This window comes from Sinohyriopsis cumingii, chromosome 12 (genome assembly GCF_028554795.1).
Source record: "Sinohyriopsis cumingii isolate HCF-2022 chromosome 12, ASM2855479v2, whole genome shotgun sequence".
Taxonomy (NCBI): Eukaryota; Metazoa; Mollusca; class Bivalvia; order Unionida; family Unionidae; genus Sinohyriopsis; species Sinohyriopsis cumingii.
The window spans coordinates 45,159,744-45,185,750 of NC_142972.1; the positions used below are offsets into that span (position 1 = coordinate 45,159,744).

General features: G+C 37.8%; 1 protein-coding gene across 1 annotated transcript; it reads left to right on the forward strand.

Moving 5' to 3' along the window:
• The first annotated feature begins 1,905 nt into the window (after window positions 1-1,905).
• LOC149786365 (sacsin-like) lies at window positions 1,906-24,907 on the forward strand. The gene is made up of 3 exons (XM_089975927.1): window positions 1,906-1,989; window positions 4,465-15,378; window positions 24,623-24,907. The coding sequence occupies exons 1-3, from the start codon at window positions 1,906-1,908 to the stop codon at window positions 24,905-24,907; spliced, it is 11,283 nt and encodes a 3,760-aa protein (XP_089832053.1).
• Window positions 24,908-26,007: the final 1,100 nt, after the last annotated feature.

Below are 26,007 nucleotides of genomic sequence, written 5' to 3' on the forward strand. Positions count from 1 at the left end.
TGAGATTTACTGCCTTTTGTCCAGTGACCCATGTCCCAAACTATTAGGTTCTGAAAAAAGTTTTGGGTCAAACTCTTGATCAGATTGATTGTTGCTTCCTCATTCGGATATGATTAAGGAGCTCTCTCTGCTCTCAGAGGTTTAGCAAGAACCAAGACTTTGTAAACGTAAGGGGTGGTCTCTCACTTCATGCCACCCATGCTGCAACCATTGGTTAGCTGCTTCTAGCTATAAGGTTAATATCTTTTTCTGACCCACTTGATGGCACACCATGGATGGTGAAGTGATGCAAGCATAAAGCCAATCCTGGGCTAGCCTTCCAGTGAAAACATTTAGTCTGTACAGCAAAGAACTAAGTCACTAGTAATGTAGACTCACATGCCGACCCGTTAAAAACAACTCTTCATCATTGTCGAGGCAGATGCAAAAATTTCTAAGAATGCAGTGCTCCTATCCATGGTCTTGTCAATGGAGTGCCTTTGCCTCCACAGGGATGGACACTTCCAAGGTCTAACTAGTGCACAATAACAACCTTCTGAAGGCAACCCCTGGGGGTGGGGGCCAAGACTCTCTTAGAATACCATTCATCCTCTCCATGGCTACTTGGGATTTGAAAGACCAACAACACTGGTCCCTTGGATCTTCTCCTGTCTCCTTGACACTGGCCAAGACACAAAATCATATATTACTGCCACAGGATCCACCCACTGTCTAAATTCTTGAAAGCTTCACAGGCACAATCAAAACAACAACCCCACTTCAGAGCTCCTCCTTGGTATGTGGGCACTGAATGGGCAGATGAAGGAAGTTCATGGACCCGATCCCTTTCCTAAGGACTAGGGTAGACAGCCATAGGAACTTGCTTTCTCTCCTTCAGATTGCCGCTTCCATTGGTTCTTGTTGGTGTCTAGCTAAACCTCTTTTTTGAGGCTTAATTTGGAGAAGCAGTTATTTAATGTGTCCTTTCTATCATAAATATATCAACCGGCTTCAGTTTTTGGATGTTCTCTGCTAGTAAGGTCCCCCATGTTCTTCTACCAATTCAATCTACTTCTGGTTTGACTGCTCTGGTACCTTAAGTGGTTAGAGCATCCACCTCAGAAGCAGAAGGTTGTTGGTTGAACCCCAGCTGTGTCATACCAAAGACTTATAACAATGGTACTAACAGCTAGCTTGCTAAATGCTCAGCATTAAGACATTAGTGTTAGGACTGGTCTGGTAAGCCTGGTGTCCGGATAATGTGATATGATGCTACATATCTATGGCATGATGCCCCATTGCTAGACATCACTATAAACTGTGTCACTGCAGACATTGTAGCGATATGACTGAAAAATTGTTAAAGCTACTTTAACAATCCGGATCACGTGCACTCTTCTGGTTCACTTAAAGGAAGAGGTTCACTTCCTTCTTCAGAACAGTGCATTAGAAAGAGTGTTAAATGACCAATGAACAGCAATCTAGGCCAGAATTTCCTGCAACCAATGAAATATTTCTGATGAAGGAACTATGCAAGATGGAAACTACAACCTCAGTCAGGAATACCATAAGACTGTGTATTGGGTTGTCTACATTGATCTGCATAATATGTTATCTTTCCTCCACACATGAAGTACTTCTGATTTTATTTGAATGGGGATTTCTTCCAAATTTAAGAGCTCTGTCATTTGGCCTAGTTTCTACACCCAGGGCTTTTAACTGGAGAATGGGAATAGTTGCATCCCATATAATGCGATTGGTTATCCTGATTCTCCAATAATTTGATGATTGTTTGATACCAACAACAGACTAGACTCCCTTAGACCAGACCTGTTTTGCTGTAGGACCATAATGTAACCCACTTAAACCATCTAAAAAATATAGAGAAACAGAGAAATTCCATTTCAAGATTTATTTTAATTGTGGATGAATTTCCTCATGAACAGAGAAAGAATCTTTGTTCCCCAGGACAGAGTAGAAAATTTCATGTCCCAGTTGGAGGCTCTGAAAGTAAATACTGTGTTGTCAATTTGCTTTTTTCCCCTACTATCTGCTGGGGACTGTGAACTCTTCAGCAGACCTAGCTCCTCTAGGCAGTCTGCACTTGCCTGTTCTCCAATTTATTTTTGCAGTGTAGAAACTACACAAGGACTATTGGAGTGCTCCAATTTCTCAGGGTGAGGAATTCCACCATAACCTGACTTGGTGGACAACTGTTGGCCAGTTTCTACCTGTGGTCCCCATGCACATCCAAACCCCAATCCTACCTGTTAACAGATACATCATATTCAAGGTAGTCAGCTAATCTAAAGCTGATTCTTCAGGGTTTTTGATGCCAGGAAGAATCCACCCACCATGTCACCAATATGGAAATGATGGCAGTGTTCTTATCCCTTCAGGAATGGGTCCACTAAATAAGAAGTCATTGTGTGATGGTTTCCTCCATTCATTGATAACGTTTCACAGGAAACAAGGAATAACACAATCATGCACCTTCTTTCTGCATCGAGGCTTGGAACCTCATTCACTGGGCAACTTCAGAGATTTTTCCAAAATGGAATCTTTATTGCATCCTTTAGTCTCCTAGTAAATTTCCAATGGTTGCCATTGGGTAAAGCATTCTTTGGGAATTGTACTGTAAAGATGATTTTCTTGCTAGCCTTAGCATATGCAAGATCAGCATATGCAAGATGAAGGAATGAGCTAGCTTCATGTCCTTTCTGGACAGCAGGCTGTATCAGGTTCATTGAGAATCATGGATTGGTTTTTCTACATTGCCAATTAGGTTTTTTAACAGCATAAACCCAGATTCCTTTGTTTGCTGCAATTGTGATCCTTAGCATATCTGTACTGGGGATGATCAAGATAGACTTTCATGTCCAGTTAGGGATTTACATATTTATTTCGCATCTTTAAAAAGGGTAAATAAATTGTAGGAATTGTTTTTTTCTTCCCATTAAAGGTTCCACTGATATTTCAGCTTCCACTATTCTAGATGGACTGCATTAGGTATAAAGAGAGCTTACCAGTCCCTTTCTGATATGATAGGGGCCTGCATTTCATAAAAGTTGATGCCCATGAAGTTTGGGTCATTGCTGCCTCATGGACCTATCTAAATTATGGATCTTTGGAGGATGTGATGTACTCTCACACTACATTCTCTTCATCCTATATGCATTCTTTATCCCACCAAAGCAAAGACATTTACTCGTGAGCCTAATCGTCATGACTCAAATGGGAATTTCATTCAACATTTAACTAATTTAGTCTCCTACATTTCAATCAGGGCGAGTATTGCTTGTGTTTGTTTTTATTCACCAGTTATTTATATACGGAAGTAATGTAGCATTACTCCAAACACTGGCCTAAGGAGAATTACTCTTAAGACTAAATACATATATATATATATATATATATATATATATATATATATATATATATATATATATATATATATATATATATATATATATACATATTATATACGAGCATGTATATTAAAATCACAATGGTTGACAAATCTAGGGACATTGATTACTAAAAATATTACTACAAATATTGACACCCTAGTGCTGAACATGCAATTTCAATAATTCGCTCCTTACTGGGTTTCTGCTTGGTATCAAACCTAGGACCTCTTTGAGCGAGATATGACAACTATCGCCTGCCTGCACGTTCCAGTGCCCATACTACCACGGCTACCGCCACATCATCAAAAAATGATCAGCCTCCCTCCATTCAAGTTCAGATATGCGATACGTAGCATCAGCTGGGTATTTCTGATACCTGGCACATTCATGTTATCTCTAATTTGAATTTGAAATATATAACAACTAGCTTAATTGATATGGGCTATGATGTTTACATCATAGCATATCACTCTCCATCTCTTTCACCATCACTGAAACGAAACTCCTTAGTCATAAACAACAAACCACACTCACTGTCTCAACACAGCTCAACTAAGGTGACTAGGACATTTCAATGAGTTTTCAAGAACTTCCAAACGTTTTTCAAAGAATGTTTATTCATAATGAAAATGGCCTGTCTTCATATATTACTTTTGATTGCTGTGTAGGTACACATATAAGTCGAATAAAATCATGAAATTTATTAGGGCATCACTACAGTCAGTGGATGCTATGCCATTTTGTAACTCATTTGATTCACCACATTTTGTTTTCCCTTGCATGCACATTATTTGGGTAATGTATAATGGAGTAAAAGTGTATCAAATTTATACACAAGATCTGGCTTAACGTTAATAGTTGAATTAATTTAGCAAGAGATCCATCCTCAGAATGTTTGCATGAGTGTAATAGAGTGCATGTTGGATTTTGCCATGTTGTAAAGATAAGTATATTTTACATTCATAGGTATACATATGAAAAATCCTCAATATAGGTTTCCATATTTACACTTGTATTAAAATATAAAATGATTTTAACTAGCCAAAAGTTGCATTTTTTTCCAGAAATTTTTCAGCTTTATCAACTTGAACCAGACACAACATTGCTAAATCTCCTTCAAGAGGCATTTCAGATACACTTTGGAAACAAATATCCAGTTGAGATACGTACGTTAGATTTGAACCTACTGGTTAACCATCTTTGGATTGAAAAAGTATGGGTATATCTGATCGAGAACAAAATTCCATTGAATCTGATAGAACAGTTACCACTTGTACCACATTTGGAGGAGGGGAAATGCTGGAAAGATGTCAAATTGCTCAAACTCTATCGGTTGAAAGACAACCTTCTTTTGCAAAAAGGTTTTGGATTGTCATCCTTCACAGAAGATATGTGTGAGGCTTTGAAAAATCTATCCATTATAGTGCTTTCATCACTAACTACATTCATTCCTTTTGAACATGTACAGGCCTATATTGGACAACCTACTCAGGCCTCAGTGTTGAATATTTTTACCAGTATTCAGAAATCTGGGAAACTCAAATGCATTGAACATTTTAACAGGAATGCCTCAGCATCAAGCAGAAATGAACTTTTGGAATATCTTGGTAAGTCACAGATTTCTGAATGGAATGAGCATTGCCGACAGTTTGTTCGGAAATTGCAAATATTCCAAGAGGGAGATTCATTACATGGGACAACAAATATGGGGTTAGTTGCTGCTGATGACATAGGAATCCAGTGTCCTGTTGGTGAGTTTCCAGTGAAGTTTCCATGTAGATTGATTGCAACTGAAAATGCTGGAGAAAACCTTGCTTCACTGATTGGTTTAGAAAGAGTCAGCATGGAAGATTTAATGCAAAAGACGCTGAAAGCCATACAAGAAGGTTGTTATTCTCTAGAAGATGTTACAACATTCATGACCTACCTGGTTGACAATATCAGTCTGTATAAAAAATACACAGAGATCATGAGTACTGCAAAATCAATCTCCTTTATAAGAAATTCTGCTTTGAAACTCTGTAAACCAGATGAACTATTTGATCCTTGGGATGAAAATTTGAAGATACTCTTCTACAATGAAGATAGATTTCCAATTGATGTAGCCATAATTCAGAGTAATAGAAGGCAAGCATTGATTGATCTTGGACTTAGATTAAAACAAGACATACGGGCCTCAGATCTTCTGGAAACAGCAAAGGTATTGGACTCTTCCAGCCATGGTGAGGTTGAAGCAAAGGTTTTGTGCAGAAAGGCAAAACAATTTATGGAAACTGTAAATGATGCAGGTTATCTGTTCCAAGAGATAAATGGAATACCACTTGCATGTCACATAGAGAACTTGAAATGCATATACCATAAAACCTCTCCGGTTAATGGTTACCCTACAGTCCTAAAATGGTATGGCCAAGCAACTATACTGAGCAAGCCAACAGAAATCAGAAGTATTGAGTATAGTGGCAGTGTTGGGTCAGCAATGGCACTTATTGATTGTGAAAATTTACCTGCCCTAGCTGATTATTTCAAATGGAGAACCAGTCCACCAGCTCACAATGTGTATGCACACCTTCAGCATTTGACTGAAAAAAATGATGAACCCACATTGCTTCGTCTTGTACTGGATACTTATACCGAACTGAATAAGTTGTACAGCATTTCTGGAACAGAGATGGAGAAACCAAGTTTTCCCTGTATATGGCATGGTGAAGGGTTTACATTTCCAAGAAATGTATATATCAACAAGAGTGCAGACTTGAACCTCAGACCCTATCTGTATAGATTGCCTGCGGAACTGTCACATTATCAGGGATTATTTGAGTGGATGGGGTGCCACTGCAATCTTACAGCCGATGTATTGCTGGACATTCAATGGAAAGTGAATGAAAAATATCAAAATATCAGTAAAAGTCCATTCACATTTGATGAACTAAAACACGACAGACAACTAATAATAAGAATCCTTGAAATTCTGAAAGAACTTGCAAACCAGTTGAGTGATGAAGAAGGTTGTAAAATATTGTTTCCTGTTCAGACAGAAGATGATTCCCAATTGATATTAAAACCAAGCACAGAGTGTATATACTCATCAGACCAAACATGGCTTTGTGAAGCTGGATATAGTGAGGAAGAGGGTCTGTTTCACATCCATAAAGATGTGTCCATCACAACTGCCCAGCAGCTTGGAATTAAATCCCTTTCACAGAATCTGGTGTCAGATGCTGAGGGTTTTGAGGAATGGGGACAGGAAGAGCCATTGACAAGAAGGATACATAACTTGCTGGAAGAGGGGTATGCAGATGGATTTTCTATTCCAAAAGAAATTATACAAAATGCAGATGATGCCTGTGCAACAGAAGTGTGTTTTCTTTATGATGAGCGAGAAAATCATGATGCCCTGACAAGATTGTTAGATGTTGGAATGGCTGAATGTCAAGGGCCAGCTCTTTGGGCTTATAATAATGCTGAATTTTCCTCTGAAGACCTGAAAAATCTCACTCAACTAAGTGGAGCCACAAAAGCCAATGACACAACAAAGATAGGAAAGTTTGGACTAGGGTTTTGCTCTGTGTACAATCTAACTGATGTCCCAAGTTTAGTCACAGGTCATGACATAGTTATTTTTGATCCTCACAAGACCCATCTGGGAAAAGCATTACCAGGACCAAGGCCAGGGCTGAGAATAAATCTTGCTTCACAGAAAAATCGTAAACTTCTTCAGAGGCTGGATCATCAGTTCAAACCATTTCAGAATATCTTTGGATGCACCCTTAGAGCGGATGCTCAAAATCCATACAAAGGCACTTTATTTAGATTTCCATTCAGAACTACCAGCAAAAGTGAGATAAAACCACATCCATACTTGGTAAAGGATCGCATTGAGCTGCTGAAAAAGCTAATGGAATATGGAGGTAACATATTATTGTTCACACAGAATGTTCTTAAGGTGAAGTTATTCCATCTTCCCAAAGACTGTACAGATCCAATCAAGATGAAGCTGTTATATACCATTGAAAAGTCCCTTCTTGATCCTTTTTTGCCAGAAAGGAAGTCTGTGCTTCAACAAATGGCAGAACTTTGCAAGAACAGCATATCTTTAAGTACCAATCCATTTGAATCAGTACAGAGGATTTCCATAAGAACATCAATCAAAAAACATACTTCACAAGTGATAGAAGGAATTCATAAAATAATAGGTGATGTGGGGACTGACTGGTTGATTTCATGGACAAGTGGACAAAATGAGTGTCTGCAGTTAATGGGGAAGCTGAAGAAAGGTGTTGTACCACTTGGAGCTGTTGCATTGCTGATTCATAAAGATGAAAATAGCTGTATCATGCCAAGAAGTGTTAATCAGTCTCCATTGGGGTTTTACAAAGAGAGCCATTTCTTTTGCTTTCTTCCATTGCCATTGACAACCACACTGCCTGTCCATATCAATGCCACATTTGCAGTAACTTCAGATAGAAAGCAGCTAAGAGTGTCCACACAGGATGAAAATAAGAGTGTTGAAAGCGAGTGGAATGATGCTCTTTTGGGGGATGCAGTGTGTAGTGCATACTTACATCTCTTGAAGTATCTTAGCAAGACAGCTGATATATCTGTGAATTATGATTGCTTTCAGTTATGGCCATTTGGTTCATGTTCACTCATCTCAATCTTGAAGACACAATTCTACAACAAGTTAGTGACTGAAAACTGGCAAATATTTAGAGGTGAAGGTGGCTGGGCAGGATTTTCAAATTGTCTGTTCCTGGACAAACTACTTACAACACATAAGAATATATGCAAAATATCACTGAAAACACTCTCACAATTCAAGGAGAAAAAAACTGATGTTGTCATTAATCTTCCAGAAAAACTCCGTGATCTCATTGCAAAAAGCCACAAGATGCAGATCACAGAAAGGACTGTGACACGAAAATCTTTCATCATAGATATATTCTTTCCAAACATTAGGTCAGAATTTTGGAAGAATCGGAAGAAAGAGAGAAATGAAATGACTCTGTATATCCTCAGAGAAAGAGACAATGACATAAATGAGGAAGCACGACATACAGCCTGCATACCAACAGAACCACATGGTGATTTACGAGTGCCAAAGGAACTGGTCCATCCACAAGGAGATATTGCTAACATGTTCTCAAATGATGATGGAAGATTTCCAGTTGAAACATTCAGGACAAAAGCTGTTTTAGATGCACTTGAAGATTGGGGCATAATGACATCAAAAATAAGCACAGAGCTGCTTGAAGATAGATGTCAGTCTATTTCAGTCTTAGCAAATAATGACACGCAGAAATCAATGCAAAGGTACAGAGCTGTAATCAGATACCTTGAAAGGCTCCAGAGAGAAAAATTGCTAGAAGATGAGACATTGTCCAAGATCAGCAAAATTCCTTTTCTTCCAGTCATGCCCAAACCATCAGGATGGCCTTTTAAATGGAAAGCCGAGGAAGAGCTGAAGCAGGGCGGATATATGTACAGCAAAGAATCAGAATTGTCAGTTACTTACGCTAGAGCAGACCAAATGTTTTCACAATGGCATCACAGCAAGGAAGTTATATCCTGCTCCAAATTAATTCTGGATGTTAGTGTTGAACAGTTCGATACATTACAAATTTGCCGTAAACTTGGTTTGCAAGAAATTGAGGCAAATTTGGAGACTTTTGAAAGGATTGAAGAACAGCTACTGGAAATTTCAAAAATCCTGGAAGAGCAACAAGGAGATTCAAAAATTTTGAGACATAGCAAACAAGTTTGCAAATATATCTATGAATATTTTAACAGAATTTGTTCAGAAGAATGGGCAAGAAAAAGACTGACTAAATTTCAAAGATCTACGGTTGTGTTTGTTGATGACCACTTTGTCCTACCAAACCGTGCGTATTTTCAGCATAATTGGGACTGCAAGCCAGAGTTCTACAGAGTCAGAGATTTTGACCGTTACAATTTTTTTTATTCTGCAGTTGGAGTGAGGTCTATTATTCCGCCTGTTGATATTTGTCAAGTACTTGGTTCAATGAAAGAAGAATGGAAAGATCAACAACTTCCAAAACAAAAATTGAAACTTGCTTTGAATCTCCTCCACTGCCTGGCTGAATCATTATGTGAAACAAATGAAACCATTTCTAATTTGAACATTATTGCACTGGATAGTGATGGTGTTTTAACACCAGTATCACAGCTGTGTTTTGATGATCGGGCTATCACATCAAGGAAGCAAATGAGCTTTGTACATCCTGAGATATCAGAACATGTTGGGAAAACACTTGGAATCAAAACAAAAAGGAAGCAAGTATTGCATAACTGCAGCAGGAAGATTGCGTTTGGTCAGCATGAAGATCTTCTGAATCGTCTTAATGGGATTTTAAATAAATACCCTCTTGACTTTGGAATTTTGAAAGAATTGCTTCAGAATGCTGATGATGCAAATGCAACTGAAGTACACTTCATCAAAGATTACCGTCAGTTAAGAACAAATAAGATATTTGATGAATGTTTTGCTCCTTTGCAAGGTCCAGCTCTGTGTGTCTATAATAACAGCTCATTTACTCAAGCTGATTTAGAGGGAATCCAGAAACTAGGTCTTGGTAGCAAAAGGAATGACAGATTCAAGTCAGGCCAATATGGAGTTGGATTTAATGTAGTTTATCACTTGACAGATGTACCTTCCTTTCTCACAAAAGGTCCAGAAACTGGTGAAACATTGTGTTTCTTTGATCCTATGTGTCAGTATATACCAGAGGCCACCCTTCAACACCCAGGAATGCAATATGTTGAATTGGAGGAGATTCGGGAATCTTGCTCAGATGTGTTTGATGGCTATCTTGAGAATGAAATATTTTCAAGTGATAATGGCACAATATTTCGGTTCCCTTTGCGAAATAAACAGATGGCTGAAGTTTCACAAATTTCAAAAAACATAATGTCAACTTCACAAATGGATGAAGTACTGGAATGTTTCAAGAAGGAAATATTTGCTGCATTTCTATTTGTCAAGAATGTCACAAAGATTGTTTTTTCAAAAGTAAATGAGGATGGAAGAGTTGAGATGGAATATAGAGTGGAGGCAAGTCTATCAAATGAGGATATGGAAAAACGCACTGTATTTTTCCAGCATGCCAAAGAAAATGTTTCAAATGTGACTGATGCTTTGCTTTCCAAACATGAAACAGACTATATTCTAAACATAACAGACACCAGAGGGGTATCACAGACATGGCATGTCTTCCAAGACATTGGATTTGGGAACTGTACGAGTCAAATGGTTGAATCATTGAAATTAAATGCAGGATTTGTAAAGCATTTACCTATAGGTGGAGTAGCTGGGCTTCGTTCATCTTTAGGCTATCCCCCTTCTGTAGTAGGGCAAGCCTTCTGCAATCTTCCCCTGCCAGTTTATACTGGGTTACCAGTTCACATAAATGGACATTTTGTATTGGATGATGAAGGTAGGAGGAACCTCTGGCAGGATAAAATGGATGTCAGAACAACATGGAACTCACTGCTTATGGAGCATGCAGTGAGTCCAGCCTATGTTAGGTTCATTCAGTGCATGAGAAGGTACTCTTGTCCAAATGATGTTGTACAAAACATAGTCTTAGAAAGCCAACTGACCTCTTACTTCAAGTTTTTCCCATCTGTCACAAATGCAAAGGGCGACTACTTGAAAGAACTTACAAAATGCTTATATCGATACATCATAAATAATGAAGAAGATGTCTTTCCATTGGTTCAGGACAAAGGGAAGGAATGTTTAATAACATGGGTACCATTCACAGAAAACGAGCAAGAGTTTCCAAGTTACTTTGACATAGAAAATATTCCAGGAGCAATGGAAATTCTTATTTCAGGAAACCTTTCCCATACTAATGATACTTCTTTGCCAGAATTTCAGCTGGTAACAACTGTACTCAAAGATTTGAGATTGAAGATAATTCATAGTAATATTGAAATTTATCGGTCAATGTGTGATTCTGGCTTGGATGTTTCATACTTAACACCAGATAGCGCAATCAAATTTTTGAAATTACAATTCAGTACCAAGCACTTAATCATAATGTCAGACACTGGAAATGATCTCAGTCAAAGTGTTGTGAAAAATATGTCACGAGTACTGAGTCTTCTGTATTACTGTGCCAGAAGTGAGAGCTTTATTGAACAACTGGATGGATTACCCCTTCTTGTAGCAAATGACAATACTCTACATGTCTTCTCAAAGGACAACCCTGTATATTTCTCACTGTTTTCAGACTTACACAAAGGGTGTGCTGGAAAGTTCCTGCATAAAGAGCTAGTCAAATTTTTCCAGAGCAAATTTCAAAATCCATTTGTCGGTCCAACGGATATCTGGCAAACAGGAGTGTTTAAAAAACTTGACATTCAGCACTGCATGGCTATACTTAAACACACGCTTCCAGCTGATATCTTCCAACAACAAAAGTACCTTGAGTGGAACCATTCAACTAAGGAGTTTCCGAGTAAGCAATGGATAATTAGATTTTGGGAGTTCATCAGTGTCCAGACTAAGGAAAAATTTCCATCAATAAATGACATCTCAGTACTTGAGTTTTTGAAGAGCGAATTTGAGCAGCACAAAAATTGGTGCCTTTTACCAACAGAAGAGGAAAATAATTCAGAAAAGTTTTATTTGGTTCCTTTGTTTTTGTCCTTCACTGTGTTTGATACCACCAACATTGAAAATCCAGAATTAAAGAGAGTCCTTGAGAAACTGGCCCTACCAAAAATATGCACATTTGAATTGGCAAAGGAGTTTGAGATGGGTATCAAAATAATACAGACATTAGTTTCACAAACAAATAGACCTGCAGATCTGTTGAAAGGTTTATGCTTTCATAAACAAAGCAGTCTTGGAAAAAACAATTTGTCTAGGGATGAATGCATAGTGATTTTGGAGTACTTTTGTCAGCAAATGGAGAGACCAGAGATGTCTAATGACACTGCATACATGAAGTCACTGAAATCCCTTCCCCTCTTTGTTACATGTGCAGGGGGAATTTCAAGTTTAGAAAACTTTTCGGAGATAGTGATATCACCTTCTTGCATTCCAGTTGATGGCTTGAATCAACTTATGTCCGGTTTGGGTGTGTGTTTTCTGGAAAGTATTGAAAAACTGTCTAAGCTTCTAAAGAGTATTGGAACTGAAGTTGAAACACACGAGGAATTCTACTGTAAGTTCATTATTCCAAACTTTGCTTATGTTCCTGAAGAAAATAAGCTTGCACATTTGGAATACATAAGAGATTGTATTCTGTTGAAACATGCTCAAAATGGTTATACCAAAAAACAGAAAGAAGTAATTTCCTTGATGAAACAATGGGATTTCATTCCTGTAGGTTGTGCAAGGAGAAAGGCAAGTGACTTTGTCAGTCCATTTATAGATGTATTCAAGGCAATGTGCAAAGATGATGAATTTCCCCCACAACCTTTCAAAAGTAAAGAATGGAAACAATTTATGGAACTGGCAGGAATGGTATCTGGAGTAACTGCTGATCAATTTTTCCAGTTTGCAGAAGATCTTTCCAGTCAGTACCAGAGATCAAATTCTTTGCCAGATTTGCTTGCCAGAAAATCAAAGATTTTATGTGAACATTTATTTTCACATGAAGAATTGATGGAGGAGAGCATTTTGCACCGAGTTTCATGCATCACATTCATTCCACCATATGAGGTAGACCATTTTCTTGGAAATATCTTTAGACAACATCAGAATCGGAAGTGTCCAGTTGCCTTTTCAGGTTCCATTTATTCAAAATATGCAAATTTAGCTTGGACTTGTTGCCCAATACTACCCGATTGGAAATTTCCAATATCCCAAAATGTACAGTTGTCACTAAACATTCTCCCTAAACCTCGCTTGGAGGATGTGATCACCCATACACAAAACATATGTGAAGTTCTTCAGAAGGACCTCCAATCACAAGGAAATTGTTATGATTTGGATAAAATTGACCTAATTATGAAAGATATTTACAATTTTCTCCAGACATATGGTATGCAAGAAAAAGTAATGAGGGAACGCTTGTATAAAACACCAATACTTTTTGTTCCTGATGGACATTGTTTTGTTCAGGCCACTCAAGTAATTCGTGAAGGAGATGAAATTAGACCATACCTTTTTAAGTATCCCATGAAATATGGTCCCTTCTATGAACTCTTCGTTTGCCTTGGAACAACAGAGAGGGCAGATATAAATCACTATGCAGAGGTGTTAAACTTAATTCATAAAAAATGTGAGATGAATGAACTTCTCCCAGACGAAAAGAGCAAAGTTCAGAATGCAGTCAAGGGACTACTATCTTGCCTTAGTGCACACAACAGAAGAGACCAAATTATCAGGGTAGATATCTTGTATTTGCCAAATGAAAAATGGTCGTTGGCGAATGCAAGAGATCTGATTATTTCAGACCACAATGTGTACAGGAAGAAAATTGAAGCTTGTCAGAATTTGGTGTTTTTCTGTGGTTTCAGGCAAATAAAAATAGAGGTTGAAAATGAGAGAGAAACACTGTTTAGATTACCAAATCAATGGAGACCTGATTTTCTCTCAAAGATTGTAACCAAGAAACTTGACCTGGAGTATTCAAATCTGTCTCTTGTTTATAGTGAAAAATCCCAACAATTGCAAAGATTCCTGTCCTCCAAAGAAGTTTTGATAGGCCTGATGAGACTGTTACAGAATGAGAATGCAACACTTGAAGAGAGAATTGTGAGATCAAATCTTGCTAATACCACCGTGCATCATGTCCAAGCAATTTCAACATGTTTATATTTTAGAGATCAGAAAGTAAATGGAACAAGGGAGAACAACGTTTATTGGACTGAAATAAATAAAGAAAAAAATGAGAAAAAGCTCTATTTCACTGTGCATCTTTGTAGTGAACAACAACTATATGAAAAATTGCAGTCGCCAATTAGTAAAATTTTAAACATGTGTGCTAATAAGCTTTTACGTGGCAAATTTGAACATCTAATGGCCATTGCTAGGTGTGTCACTTCTCCAGAGAGAATTGCAACAGTTCTTGATGAAGCTGAAATATGCAGTTATGAAACAGCTGACAGATACAGTTTTCAGACAATGGACTCCATTCCACAATTAGGAGCTTATGTTCCTGAGAGATTCCATGCCATGCTTGACAACAGTTTTATTATGTTTGACATTGGGGAAATTGTGGCTTTTGAAATTGAAGATAAATGGGAAAATGATAGCCCAGTGTTTGTGTTTGCCAAGGTGTTGAAAAAGGTTGTTTCCAGTTTGTCTTCTTCAGAAATAGATTCAAAGTATGATATTGACCTTGGAAGTGAGACAAAGACTGTCATGGCAACGTTTTTGTACAGATTTATACGAAGGGATATCGACAATCTAAGTGTTGTGTTAAGAACTTCACCATCCAAAGCTGAGTCATCTAATCTGTTGAAAGAAATAAAATGCATAATTAGGAAAACATTGAAGGATGCATGGACCAAAGACGAGACAGAAAAGCGACAAATTATCAAACGCCTCTGTTTAAAGTGGCATCCAGACAAAAATCATGGAAATGAAACATTGTGCACCAAAGTATTCCAGTATATTCAACATCTAATCCACAAATTTGAAAATGGGCAGTTTGAGGACAGTGAAAGTGATGATGACGATGCTTCAAAAGGAACAGGAAGTAATGCTTCAAAACGAACGGGAAGTTACAGAACAAGAAGTAATTCCAAGCAATCATCGCAGCAATGGTATAGTCGATGGGGCTCGTTCTTTGATTCAATGGGAAGCAGAGCCAGGAAACACAGACATCAGTATCAATCTTACAGTGAGTCAGACTTCTCATATTCAGGTTTCTCTTCTGAGCCATCACCTCAACCCAGAGAGGCACAGCGATGGCAGAAACAAGCAGTGTTGGACCTTGTTGCAGCTAAAGAAACTCTCAAAACTGCTGAAGCTCTTAGACTGCACAACTGGGTTTGCTACCAGTGTCATCAGGTAAGTACATGTATATGCAAGGAAATATTGAAATCCTTTTCTCACATAGTTGCTGACTAATATCGTCACTTAGAATGCCTGAAAAATTTGTAACATTATTTAAAATTGGAATGCCAGTATAACATGGGAGAATTATGGTAAACTGTTGCAGTTCCTCAGTCTAATACAAACATTTTGTAAAATCATTGATTTTAATTGGAAAATCATTTGTTGCCAGCCTTTTTTGCAAAAGGCAATGAATATAGTCTCCACATTTCTCCTGTCTGTCCTTCTATCAGTCACTCTTTCATTCCTGCTCTATAACTCAAAAGCTGTTAGAGACAAAGTGAGAAAACATGGTATACTCCTACATCATCATTAGAAGGTGTGGAGTGTACCTTATTGTGGGTACTGTCTTGATGGTTGAGGGTATAGCAAAGGATTTTAAGTTTCCATTACACATTCCACTTTACACCTTTAAATCCATTTTAAATGGAGTGAATTTTATTATACTTCTACAACATTATTAGAAGGTACCATACTGGGGGTCCTGTCTTCAAGGTCAAGGTCACAGCTCAATATTTAAAGTCTTCCCTTACACTATCCTTTTGCTTGGTAACTTTTAAACCATGTAAGATTAAGAGATGGCTTACATTTTATTTTGTGACTTGAACTTTGTTATATTCTGTAATTTCTGAGATGTTAGAGATTAAGGGGTCAAACTTGACATGTGCATTGTCATAAGAAGGTGTGTTGCATATCCTATTGCTGGTTCTATTTTAAAGGAACATGTCTTTGCTAAGTATTTTAAGTTTTTCCTCACTTTCAATTTTGCTCATTAATATTTGAGATTAAGGGATGAAACTTGGTATTACTTGTACATCATTAAAATGTTTGTAGCCTACCATTTTGGGGGTCATATACTCTTCAGGTCAAGGTTATGACTTAATATTTAGAGCTTTCCATAATGCTTTCCATTGCAGTCTATATCTTTGGAGATGTTAGAAATTAAGGTATGAAACTTGGTACAGTAAAACCTGTCTTGAGAGACCACTGCTATGAGAGACCACCTGTCTTGAGAGACCAGGTTCTCCATGTACAGATTTATAGATTATATAGTGTTATAACCTGTTATGAGAGACCACCTGTCATGAGAGACCATTATGTTTTGGCAGAAGGGGTGGTCTTTCAAGACAGGTTCCACTGTATTCTAAATATATCAGCATTAAATGTGTTGTGGTCTTATCAAAGCCACAGATCAGGATGTTATGGTTGTGATAACGTTTTCTTTTTTACTCTTATAACTTTGGAGACTTTTAGCTTTAGAGATAAACATTTTATACTTGTAAATACATTATTATTAGAAGTATGATGGTGGTCCTATCTTGATGGGAATGAGTGACTATTTTAAGTTTTCTATGACACTGTCCCTTTCTCTCTGTAATTTAAGAAGACTTCATTAGAAGAAGTATCATATACCACCATGGGGCCCAATCTACAAGGTCAAGATCATTGGTCATTATTTTAGTTTTCCTGAATAATTTCATTTCAATTCTATAAGATTAGAGCTATATGAAATTAATAGATTAGGATTCTTTCTGTATTTGTCATGTACCTTATAGTGGTAGGTGGGTGAAGGGTCCAACCTTCAAGGCTAAGATGAAGGCTAATATTTCAGGTTTCAGCATCTCCATTTGACTCATTAACTTATTACGGTTTAAGAGAAAGTAATGAAATTTGGTACATTTGTGCATTGTCACTGTTAGATGCGTTGCATCCACATTTGGGGTCTTTTCTTAAAGATCAAGACCACGTGCATACATTTCATGGCTGCTTTAGCTTCTTTTTCATGTCATAAAAGCTGTTTGAGGTTCAAGAATGAACCATTATACACTGTTCGATGGTATCTTGTGTATCAGTCTTGATTTTTTCCTTGAGAACAAAGCCATTAATCAATCTCTTTCCACATCTGCCAAGTAACTCTAAGCTGCATTACAATCATCATAGATTTTGTCACTGCATACTTTTGGTAACCTCAGCTCAATATGGATTATTCACAAAAAAAACCCAAAAAATTATTTGAAAGATATTTATTTAAAATCAATGGCATTATGCACACTAAAAAACGGCCAGTTTTCTCAGGGTCAGGTTGAGTTAAAGGGGATGCATATCACTCTGGTGGACAAAAGATCAAAGGCCAGAGCCATAGACTGAAAGAAAAAATGGTTTCTGCACAAAGCATTAATTCTACATCATAGGCACATATATCTTTAGTTTGACTGAAATGCAGCAGATATAAGTACATACTGAACATAAAATACAACATACAGCATGCATGCCATGACATATCAAACATACATATGTTGATAGTGTCTACTTCCTACAGTTCTTATAGAAATTAATGTCTAATTTATTTAGATTTTTAACTTCAGCACATATGCATTACAGTGTACATAGATAAACAATTTTGTGACATTGTCCACTGTTCTTTAATTTATAATTTTATTGTTGTTTTAGTGCATGAAATATTGTAACACCTCAATTTTACTTGTTTTCTTCTTGCGCATGTATCACCTGGCAACTTGCATTTTTCTTTTAAACCAGATATCAGTCTTCATTGACAATCATTGCATGTAACCATATTCAAGTGAAATTAATAAATTAAATTTAAAAAATGTCCAGAAAATTATCCTTGTTTCATTTTTCAATTTTATTTAAATCAGTTGAGTAAGATATTTATTTCAAACAAATATCACATTTCTTTATCAGCAAGAGACACAGCCTGTTGTGTTTGCCACTCTAACCACACCATCACCACCACCACCACCAGACAAATTGCCCTGGATCCAAGGAGGGGTGATAGGTGTTGTCCCATGCACTTGTAGCCTGTTACTTTTCCATTTTTGCCTTATAATGTTTTTAATTAAAACCCCTGATGATGAATACACACTCATTAGATCCTCACCTCAAAGGAGAGAGACAATAGGGGATAGTCCAGTCTTGCATGGAAAGTAAACACTGGATGACATTTTCAACAGAGATGGACTCTTCACAATCCTGGCGAAGATTGGATGCCCTCCAAAGCTGCCAAGCATGATCCAGTCCTTCCATGATGACATGAAAGGCACAGTGTAGTACAATGGTTTAACGTCTGACCCCTTTGACATCTACAGCAGAGTGAAACAGGGCTGCATCCTTGCCCCCATTCTCTTCAGCATCTTCACTGTCCTGCTTAAGCATGCCTTTGCGATGGCCACAGAAGGGATCTACCTGCACATGCAATCAGATGGCAGACTGTTCAACCTGGCATGACTGAAGGCAAAGAGCAAAGTGTGTGAAGCAACCATCAGGGACATGTTCTTCGCAGATGATGCTGCTCTAGCCATTCACACAGAAGCTGCGCTACAGTGCCTGGTGGACTGCTTTGCCAAAGCATGGGATGAGTTTGGGCTGACCATTAGCCTAAAGAAAACAAATGTGATGGATGAGGTAGTCAGTATGTTCATGTACCTTGGCTCTACCATCACCAACAACCTCTTGCTCAATGCTAGCTCAACAAGCAGATCGGAAAGGCATCAACAACTCTCTCCAGGTTGCAGAGAGTGTGGAACAAGAGCATGCTGACCATGAACAATAAAATCTCTGTGTACCATGCCTGTGTGCTAAGCACTGTCCTGTATGCCAGCAAAATCTTGACACTGTATGCCTCACAAGAGAAAAGACTGAGCGCCTTTCACATATGATGCCTCTGATGCATACTCAGGATCATGTGGAGTGATCAAGTAAGAAACAACAAGGTGCTTGAATGTGCCAAGATTCCCAGCATGGGTACACTCCTTCGCCAATGTTGCATCAGATGCCTGGGCCATGTACGGCGGATGGATGAAGGACGGATCCCCAAAGACATTCTTTATTCAAAACATGCCTCTGGCAAAAGGTCGATCGGACAGCCACATCTCTTCAAGGATGTCTGCAAGCACGACATGAAAGCCCTTGACATCAGTGTCAACACCTGAAAAAGCTTGCTCTAGACAGGCATCACTGGTCTGAAAGCCAGTGAGGACAAGCTACACTTGCTAGTTGATGTAAAGCAATCAGAGAGGTAGAAGAAGCAGGTCCAACCCACACGAGACTCAACCTTCACGTTCAGCACGTGCAGCAAAGAGTGCCACTCATGTGTTGAGCTACATAGCCACAGCAGATGCTGCACAACCACCAACCAGCACATTCCTCATGGGCACACTTCCATTGTCTCTTGAGAGTAATGGATGCCAACCTAACAAACCTCTGTAGCACAAGGAAGGGGCTAGAAGAGGTGCCCTAAACATTGCCTACTTCACCTTCATCCAGGCTAGCATACCACATATAATGGTTATCAGCAGAAGTCTGTAATGATGAAGGCTTGCACATGACTCTTCTAGTTAATCTGGTCACAAGGAACTCTACCAAAGAAAAACAAAGACGCATCCATCATTCACTCATGCAGGCAGAAAGGCAACATATAACTCTGTGACATCCATTAGGGCATCTTCCTGCTGTGATGCGGTTGCAAAGTCCCTGCCTGAATTCTGTTTAATCACCTTGTGCATCACATCAATTAAGGGCTCCCATATGAGAGTCAGTAGGTCCTCAGAAAACCTATGAAACCTGGACAGTTTATAGATACCTCACCAAGATGCTGAACCATTTTCACTTGGGGAAGTAGATAAGATGTCAGGACAAGGTCCCAGACACTGAGGTTTATTCCAAAGATCTACACTTTGCTGATGAAATCACAGCTGAGATGGGCAGGCCATATTTGTCACCAGGATGTTAGAGGAAATCCCCTATGGCAATCTGAAGGAGGGAAAGTTATCTCAAGGTGGTCAGAAGAAATGCTTCAGAGACTCCCTTAAGTCATCCTTAAAACACTTCATCATTGACCAAGAGTCTTGGGAAGATCTCACACAGGATCATTTCACCTGATGCAGTCTCATCCATACTGAAGCTACAGACTGTGGGCTGAGGAAATTGCAGTGGCAGTACAAGAAATGCGACCAGCATAAATCAAGGGACTGCAACACATCCTCTTTTATTCAAGCAGCCCCAAGTGGCATCTCTGGACTGTGTGCTGCAGACAGTTGATGGCACAATTTGTCCTGATGAACTACTTGTGTGCTTTTCAGTCTGTCATTAGGAGATATCTCTCTGGATTGAGAATCAAAGCCTATGAGACAAGGGCTTTTGCTGCATCTTGGGCCTTTCTTAATCATTCTTGTTTGGATGATGTCATGAAAGTTGCATTCTCACTTCACTATCTCTTTATTTTACCTTTTTCCATAATATTGTCACATTAGAGCAAAGGCATTAATGGATCAGATCCAATTATGTCAGCACAACAATTTGTCATGCCATCCTCCATCTGCAGTACTGTACTTCATTGCATCATTGTTTTTGAGTGTCATCTCTTGCACATCTTTGCACAGTGGTGGAATCAGGACAAAGCCAAAGGTATCTTGTCAATAAGGGGCATGGACTATTGAGAGAAATATTGCCAAATAGAGCCAAGCAGAGTTTAGCTTATGTGACGTTTGCATGCATTGGGTTGGGGTTCTTCCAATATATTTTAATTAAATTATGATGGAAGTTCCACCCTGGCTCGTAAGGTTAGAAAGTTAAATTAGTGACGAGGTAGATTTACAGCTTTGAGCCCCCAGTCAGCAATGCCAACAGTTAAATTATAGAGAACACGAAGATGAAATTCAAGCAATAACAATTTAATAAATTCGATAATTTTAAAACGATAACTTCCAATCACTCGTCTTTCCCTCGATCAAGTGACAGCCTAATTCATCCCATGATTTACAGTGTGAGTTCAATTTTCCCCCGTCCTTGCATCTACTCATCTCTTTCTTTCCCGCTAATTCCGTCCTTTTTTCCGTTCCTCTAACTCCTCCTTCGACTCCGTTTCCCTCTCTACTATCTTCTCCTCCAATTTCGCTCCCAGACTTCAACTTCTCGTGACTTCTGTCCTTTCTTCTCCTTTCCTCCGTCTCTCTATCTGAGACTACGGGACCAAACTGTAACTGGTCTGTCCCTCAAAGTTTCCTGTGAAAAACCACAAGGCGTTAACATATGCTTTATTGAATCTCACCTCACACTAGATCATCAATTAATCATCAGATTATGGTCGTCAAACTGAAGATGTACATATTGACAAATCACTGCACTTGTGAGATTTGTTTAGAGTTATTGCTCTTTTTTACTACTGTGACAACTGGATGTGTGTATCACAAAATCTTGTTATCATGACTAGCCCTGTATTTGTTTTTGGTGGATTACTGTCTACTTGGACATAGTATGATCAGTTTTTCCATCCACCCATCCATTGCAAGTATTTTATTTTTGCACAAAGACTTTATTCCAGCATCAATAGTTCCTGAACTTTGAGAATGGTTTGCACTTGGGCGTGATAAAGAGACCTTTATATTTTGGAATGAGAAGGTCAAAAGGTGAGGGTCACTTTGAAAGAAGGTGGTATCAACAAAATCACATTAGTTCTACATCACATATCTGAAGAAAACTTTGTGGATGGCTTGCACTTTTAGAAGAAACCTATCCAATGTGGGATCATTAAAGGCGTAAAGGTTGATTACACTGTGTCTAAATGAAGTGTTGGGGGGGGACATCGTAACCTCAGTCCTAACCCATTGTGGGTCAAAGACAAATGGGTTTTTGCTAAATAATTTTTGTTCAAGACTAGTTTCCTCGACCAATGTATCCAAACTAATGTGAACAAGTCTGAAAACCAGACCTAGTAGTATGTCTGTGGAGTCAAAGTTCACTACATTGGTTTCTGTACATCATTGACTTTTACATGTGCAGATGTATTTTCACCAGATTTTGTAAAATTCTTTTTTGATAAGTGTTCATAGTCAACATTGTGTAATCAGGTTCAAGGTCAAAGGTCATTACAAAGATTTTTGTTGTTGTCGGTGTTGTCGGGTTGTGGTAATGAAATCAGTGCAAGGCAACGTGAACTTTGACTTTTGGGCCTGTTTGGGTGAAATAAAAGACTCTTTGGTGACTATTTTCACCTGATTTGATGGACCTTATAAATATTGTGATTCTCCAACACAAGTTTATTTGTAAAAAAAATCCCAAAACAAGAGTATGTAACTCCCCATTTTCATAATATTCCTTCTATAATAAGTGGACCGCTCCATTGGCCTAATTGATTGGCACATCTGCCTCAGATGCAGAAGGTCTTGGGTTTGAACCCCAGCTGAGTAATAACAAAGACTTATAAAAATGGTACTAGCAGCAGCCTTGCTTGCCGCTCAGCATTAAGAGGTTAGTGTTAGGACTCTGGTGTCAGGATAATGTGACAGGGTGGGACATGATATGTGGCATGATGCCCCAGTTCCAGACATCACTATAAACTGCAGGCTTCATGGCAATATGACTAAAATTGTTAAAGCTACTTCAAAAATCCAAACACACACACACACACACTCTACAATCAGTAAAATTGTTGACTACTAAGTTGTTTGGGTAGTTGATAGTGGTTATTGGTAATGGTCTTTATACACATTTTGTGCTTTGACTTGTTCATATTCAGACTGAGATTCCTCTACCAAATAGTGTTTGGCAATATAAGTGTGAAACACTCGATGACTTTTCAACTACTTTACTTCTAATGAACCAAATCATGTCCCTGATGACATTTTTTTCATGCTTTTATTTAGGGAAATGAAATATTGTTTTAAAATGTATTCAGTATTCTAGCTTGTTGACTTGTGACTACTTGGTAAATATGCTGACATTATAGGTCCTATCCTTTAAAATACAATGCAAAAACAAATTTTTTAATTCCACATAAAACTTAAATGGTGCCATATGAGCATAGGGAACCTTTATTCCAATAATACCTGTGAGTAACAAACAGAACTATTATTATTCTGTACAAAAGTATATAATTACTTGCAATTTTGGCTTTTAATAGTAATTTGGTAATTCTTTTATAAATGAAAATAGTTTGCAACAAAACTTTTTGACTAATGTGGTTTAAGGTGTTATAATTGACAAATCGATCGCTGTGCTCACAGTTGTTATGAGAGTTATTGTTATTTTTTACTTGTATCTGAACACAGTCTGTGTTGGAGTCTTATGAATGCAACTAGTACTATATTTGTCACATAGGTATGAAAGTTGCTGCATATTATGGTGAATTATGTCGGACATTTTCATCAAGATACATTACTCCCACAATTTGTTTTAGAGTTATTGCCCTTGTTTGTCTCACAGCTAAATGTGGTGTATGACAAAATTCTTTTGTACTCCACTGGTTTTGCAGGTTTTGATGGATTAATGTGATACTTGGTACATATACATATTATAGTCATCACTTGTTGACAAATCATTCTGCTCTTGCAATTTCAGTTAGCATTATTGTTCTTTTTGTCATGAAGCTGAATGGAATTGTATTTATTTATTTATTTATTCTTATTATTATTCAGTTTCAAAATAATAGCAAGGCATTTGCACCCGTGAATGAAATTCAGCAAGCCTTTATTTGCCGATAGTATGTGAATTGTAATGCCTCAAAAGGGAGAAGGAAGGGTAGGAAGTGTTTTATCCTTCCCATTAAAGGTTCAACTGATATGTCAGCTTCCTCCATTTCTATTTGGATTGCCTTGACTGTCAAGAGAGCCTACCAGTCCCTTACTCATAGGGACGTGTCTTTCATGAAAATTAAACTCCATAAGGTTTGTGCCATTTCTGCCTCATGGGCCTATCTAACTCATTCATTTTTGGAGGATGTGCTGAAAGCCAAACTGTGGCACTCAACATGCTGCTACTTTTTCCTCCTTTTACCATCTCTCATTAGCCTACCAAGGCAAATGTATTTCCTGACTGGGTCCAGTTGTCATCACTCACTCAGAAGGTGGCTAAGGTAGATTCCATTCTGTAGTAGTCTCCTACTCTTCAGTGAGGTTGAGTTTTTCTTGTATTCACCAGTTGTGGGATCATCATACTCCTACCAAACTGACAAATTCAGCTGTGCAGTAGCAACAGAAATGATATTGTCCAGACAGATGAATTAGAGTGAGAGAGTTTTTTCTTCTCACAGATCTGGACCATTTTTTGGGGATGGTTATATTAATTTTGTAGCTTCCTCAAAATCCTTGAAAAAATAATACTCCATGAATAAACAATTATTTACATTAGCTGATATCTGGAATATTATGGATTTTTACAATTAAATTGTCCCATTTGATTTCAGGCTGCAGAGAAGTCACTGAAAGCAGCAAGATTTGCCATTGATGGAAATAATGTTATGCAATACAGTCATGACCTTGCCCAAATTGCCAGTGGGTCAAGTAATACTAACCTCATCGAGTTAGCAAGACAGCTTCAGGGCCTTGTCGGGGAACATACTCGTATGAGATATCCAGATCGATTTTGCATCCCATCCATTCCTGCAGATTTCTTCACAAATGAGCACTCAGCCAAAGCATGTGTCTTGACAAAAGAGATTTTGAATCTGGTAGACAGAATGTTAAAATAATTTTGATGTTGTATACTATCCTACTTAGCCATTAGGATGTATTTAAAAAATCTGCCATATTTGAAAATAAATATCTGAATTACTCCAGTAGAGAATATACTTTACATCACTTTACCCATCACTTTACCCCAACTGTAATGCAATATATCTGTACATGTAATTGCATGTGTTTTCACTGAAGACTCGAGATTAAAAACATTTATGAAGAAAAGGTGTCTTGACAGACATTGTAAATATATTGTGGAGTACATGTAATTATAGAAATATTTTCTATTCAGCCTATAAGGAATACAGTCATAAAAAATCCACCTATTCCAAGAAGTAGGCTGTGTATTATCTCGTAATTAGACTGACAAGCTTAATTGAATGTTTTTATTCTTGCTTTCTTATTATTAAAGGTAATGCTGTATATTATCCAGGTTATGAAGCATACAGACTTCATGTAAATTTTTGCATGTACAAAGGTCAATAAAGTATGTGTGACTGTTCCAATATTTGTATAGAGAGAAAATTGGAAAGAGTTATTAATTTAAAATCAATTCCATGAGTTTGGATCATAACGGTTTTCAAAAAGGGGAGGGTGTATCCTCTGTTTTTTTGGTATTTTGTATAAATTTAGCTAGCTTTGCTATGTAACCTTGTTATGATACTTTAAATTGGTTTTTCTTTTTCTTATCAAATATGTATATATAGTTTTAGATATTTGAGAACTGCCATGGAATTTATATGCATATAGATATTTTTTGTGTACAAATGTTTTGATATTTATCATATTTTTTCATGTCTTTGAAATAATGCTCAGTTAAGGATAGATATGGGGCACACCACATCTTTTTGTTTATGTATAGAGGATTAACAGCCATTTTTTCTCTTTATGTATATAGGGTTAATGCAGTTTTTCTATCCATGTATAGAAGGTTACCAGTCATAGTGGTAATAGTGTCCCCCTCGGACACAGGAGGTCATGGGTTCCATCCCCAGCTGAGCCATACCAAACACTTAGAAAAATGGTACAAACAGCAATAAGATGGCAGTGATTAGTAAAGGTGATCATTTTAGACCATTCACCCTCCTGGGCCCTCTTCTTTTTTTTTTTTTAC

Excerpts from the sequence above, each read along its gene's own strand:
- LOC149786365 (XM_089975927.1), top strand. The coding sequence starts at position 1,906 with ATGAATTTCCTCATGAACAGAGAAAGAATCTTTGTTCCCCAGGACAGA. Across the intron at positions 1,990-4,464 it reads CCCAGTTGGAGGCTCTGAAA|CTTTATCAACTTGAACCAGA; the intron begins GTAAATACTGTG and ends GAAATTTTTCAG. Across the intron at positions 15,379-24,622 it reads TTTGCTACCAGTGTCATCAG|GCTGCAGAGAAGTCACTGAA; the intron begins GTAAGTACATGT and ends ATTTGATTTCAG.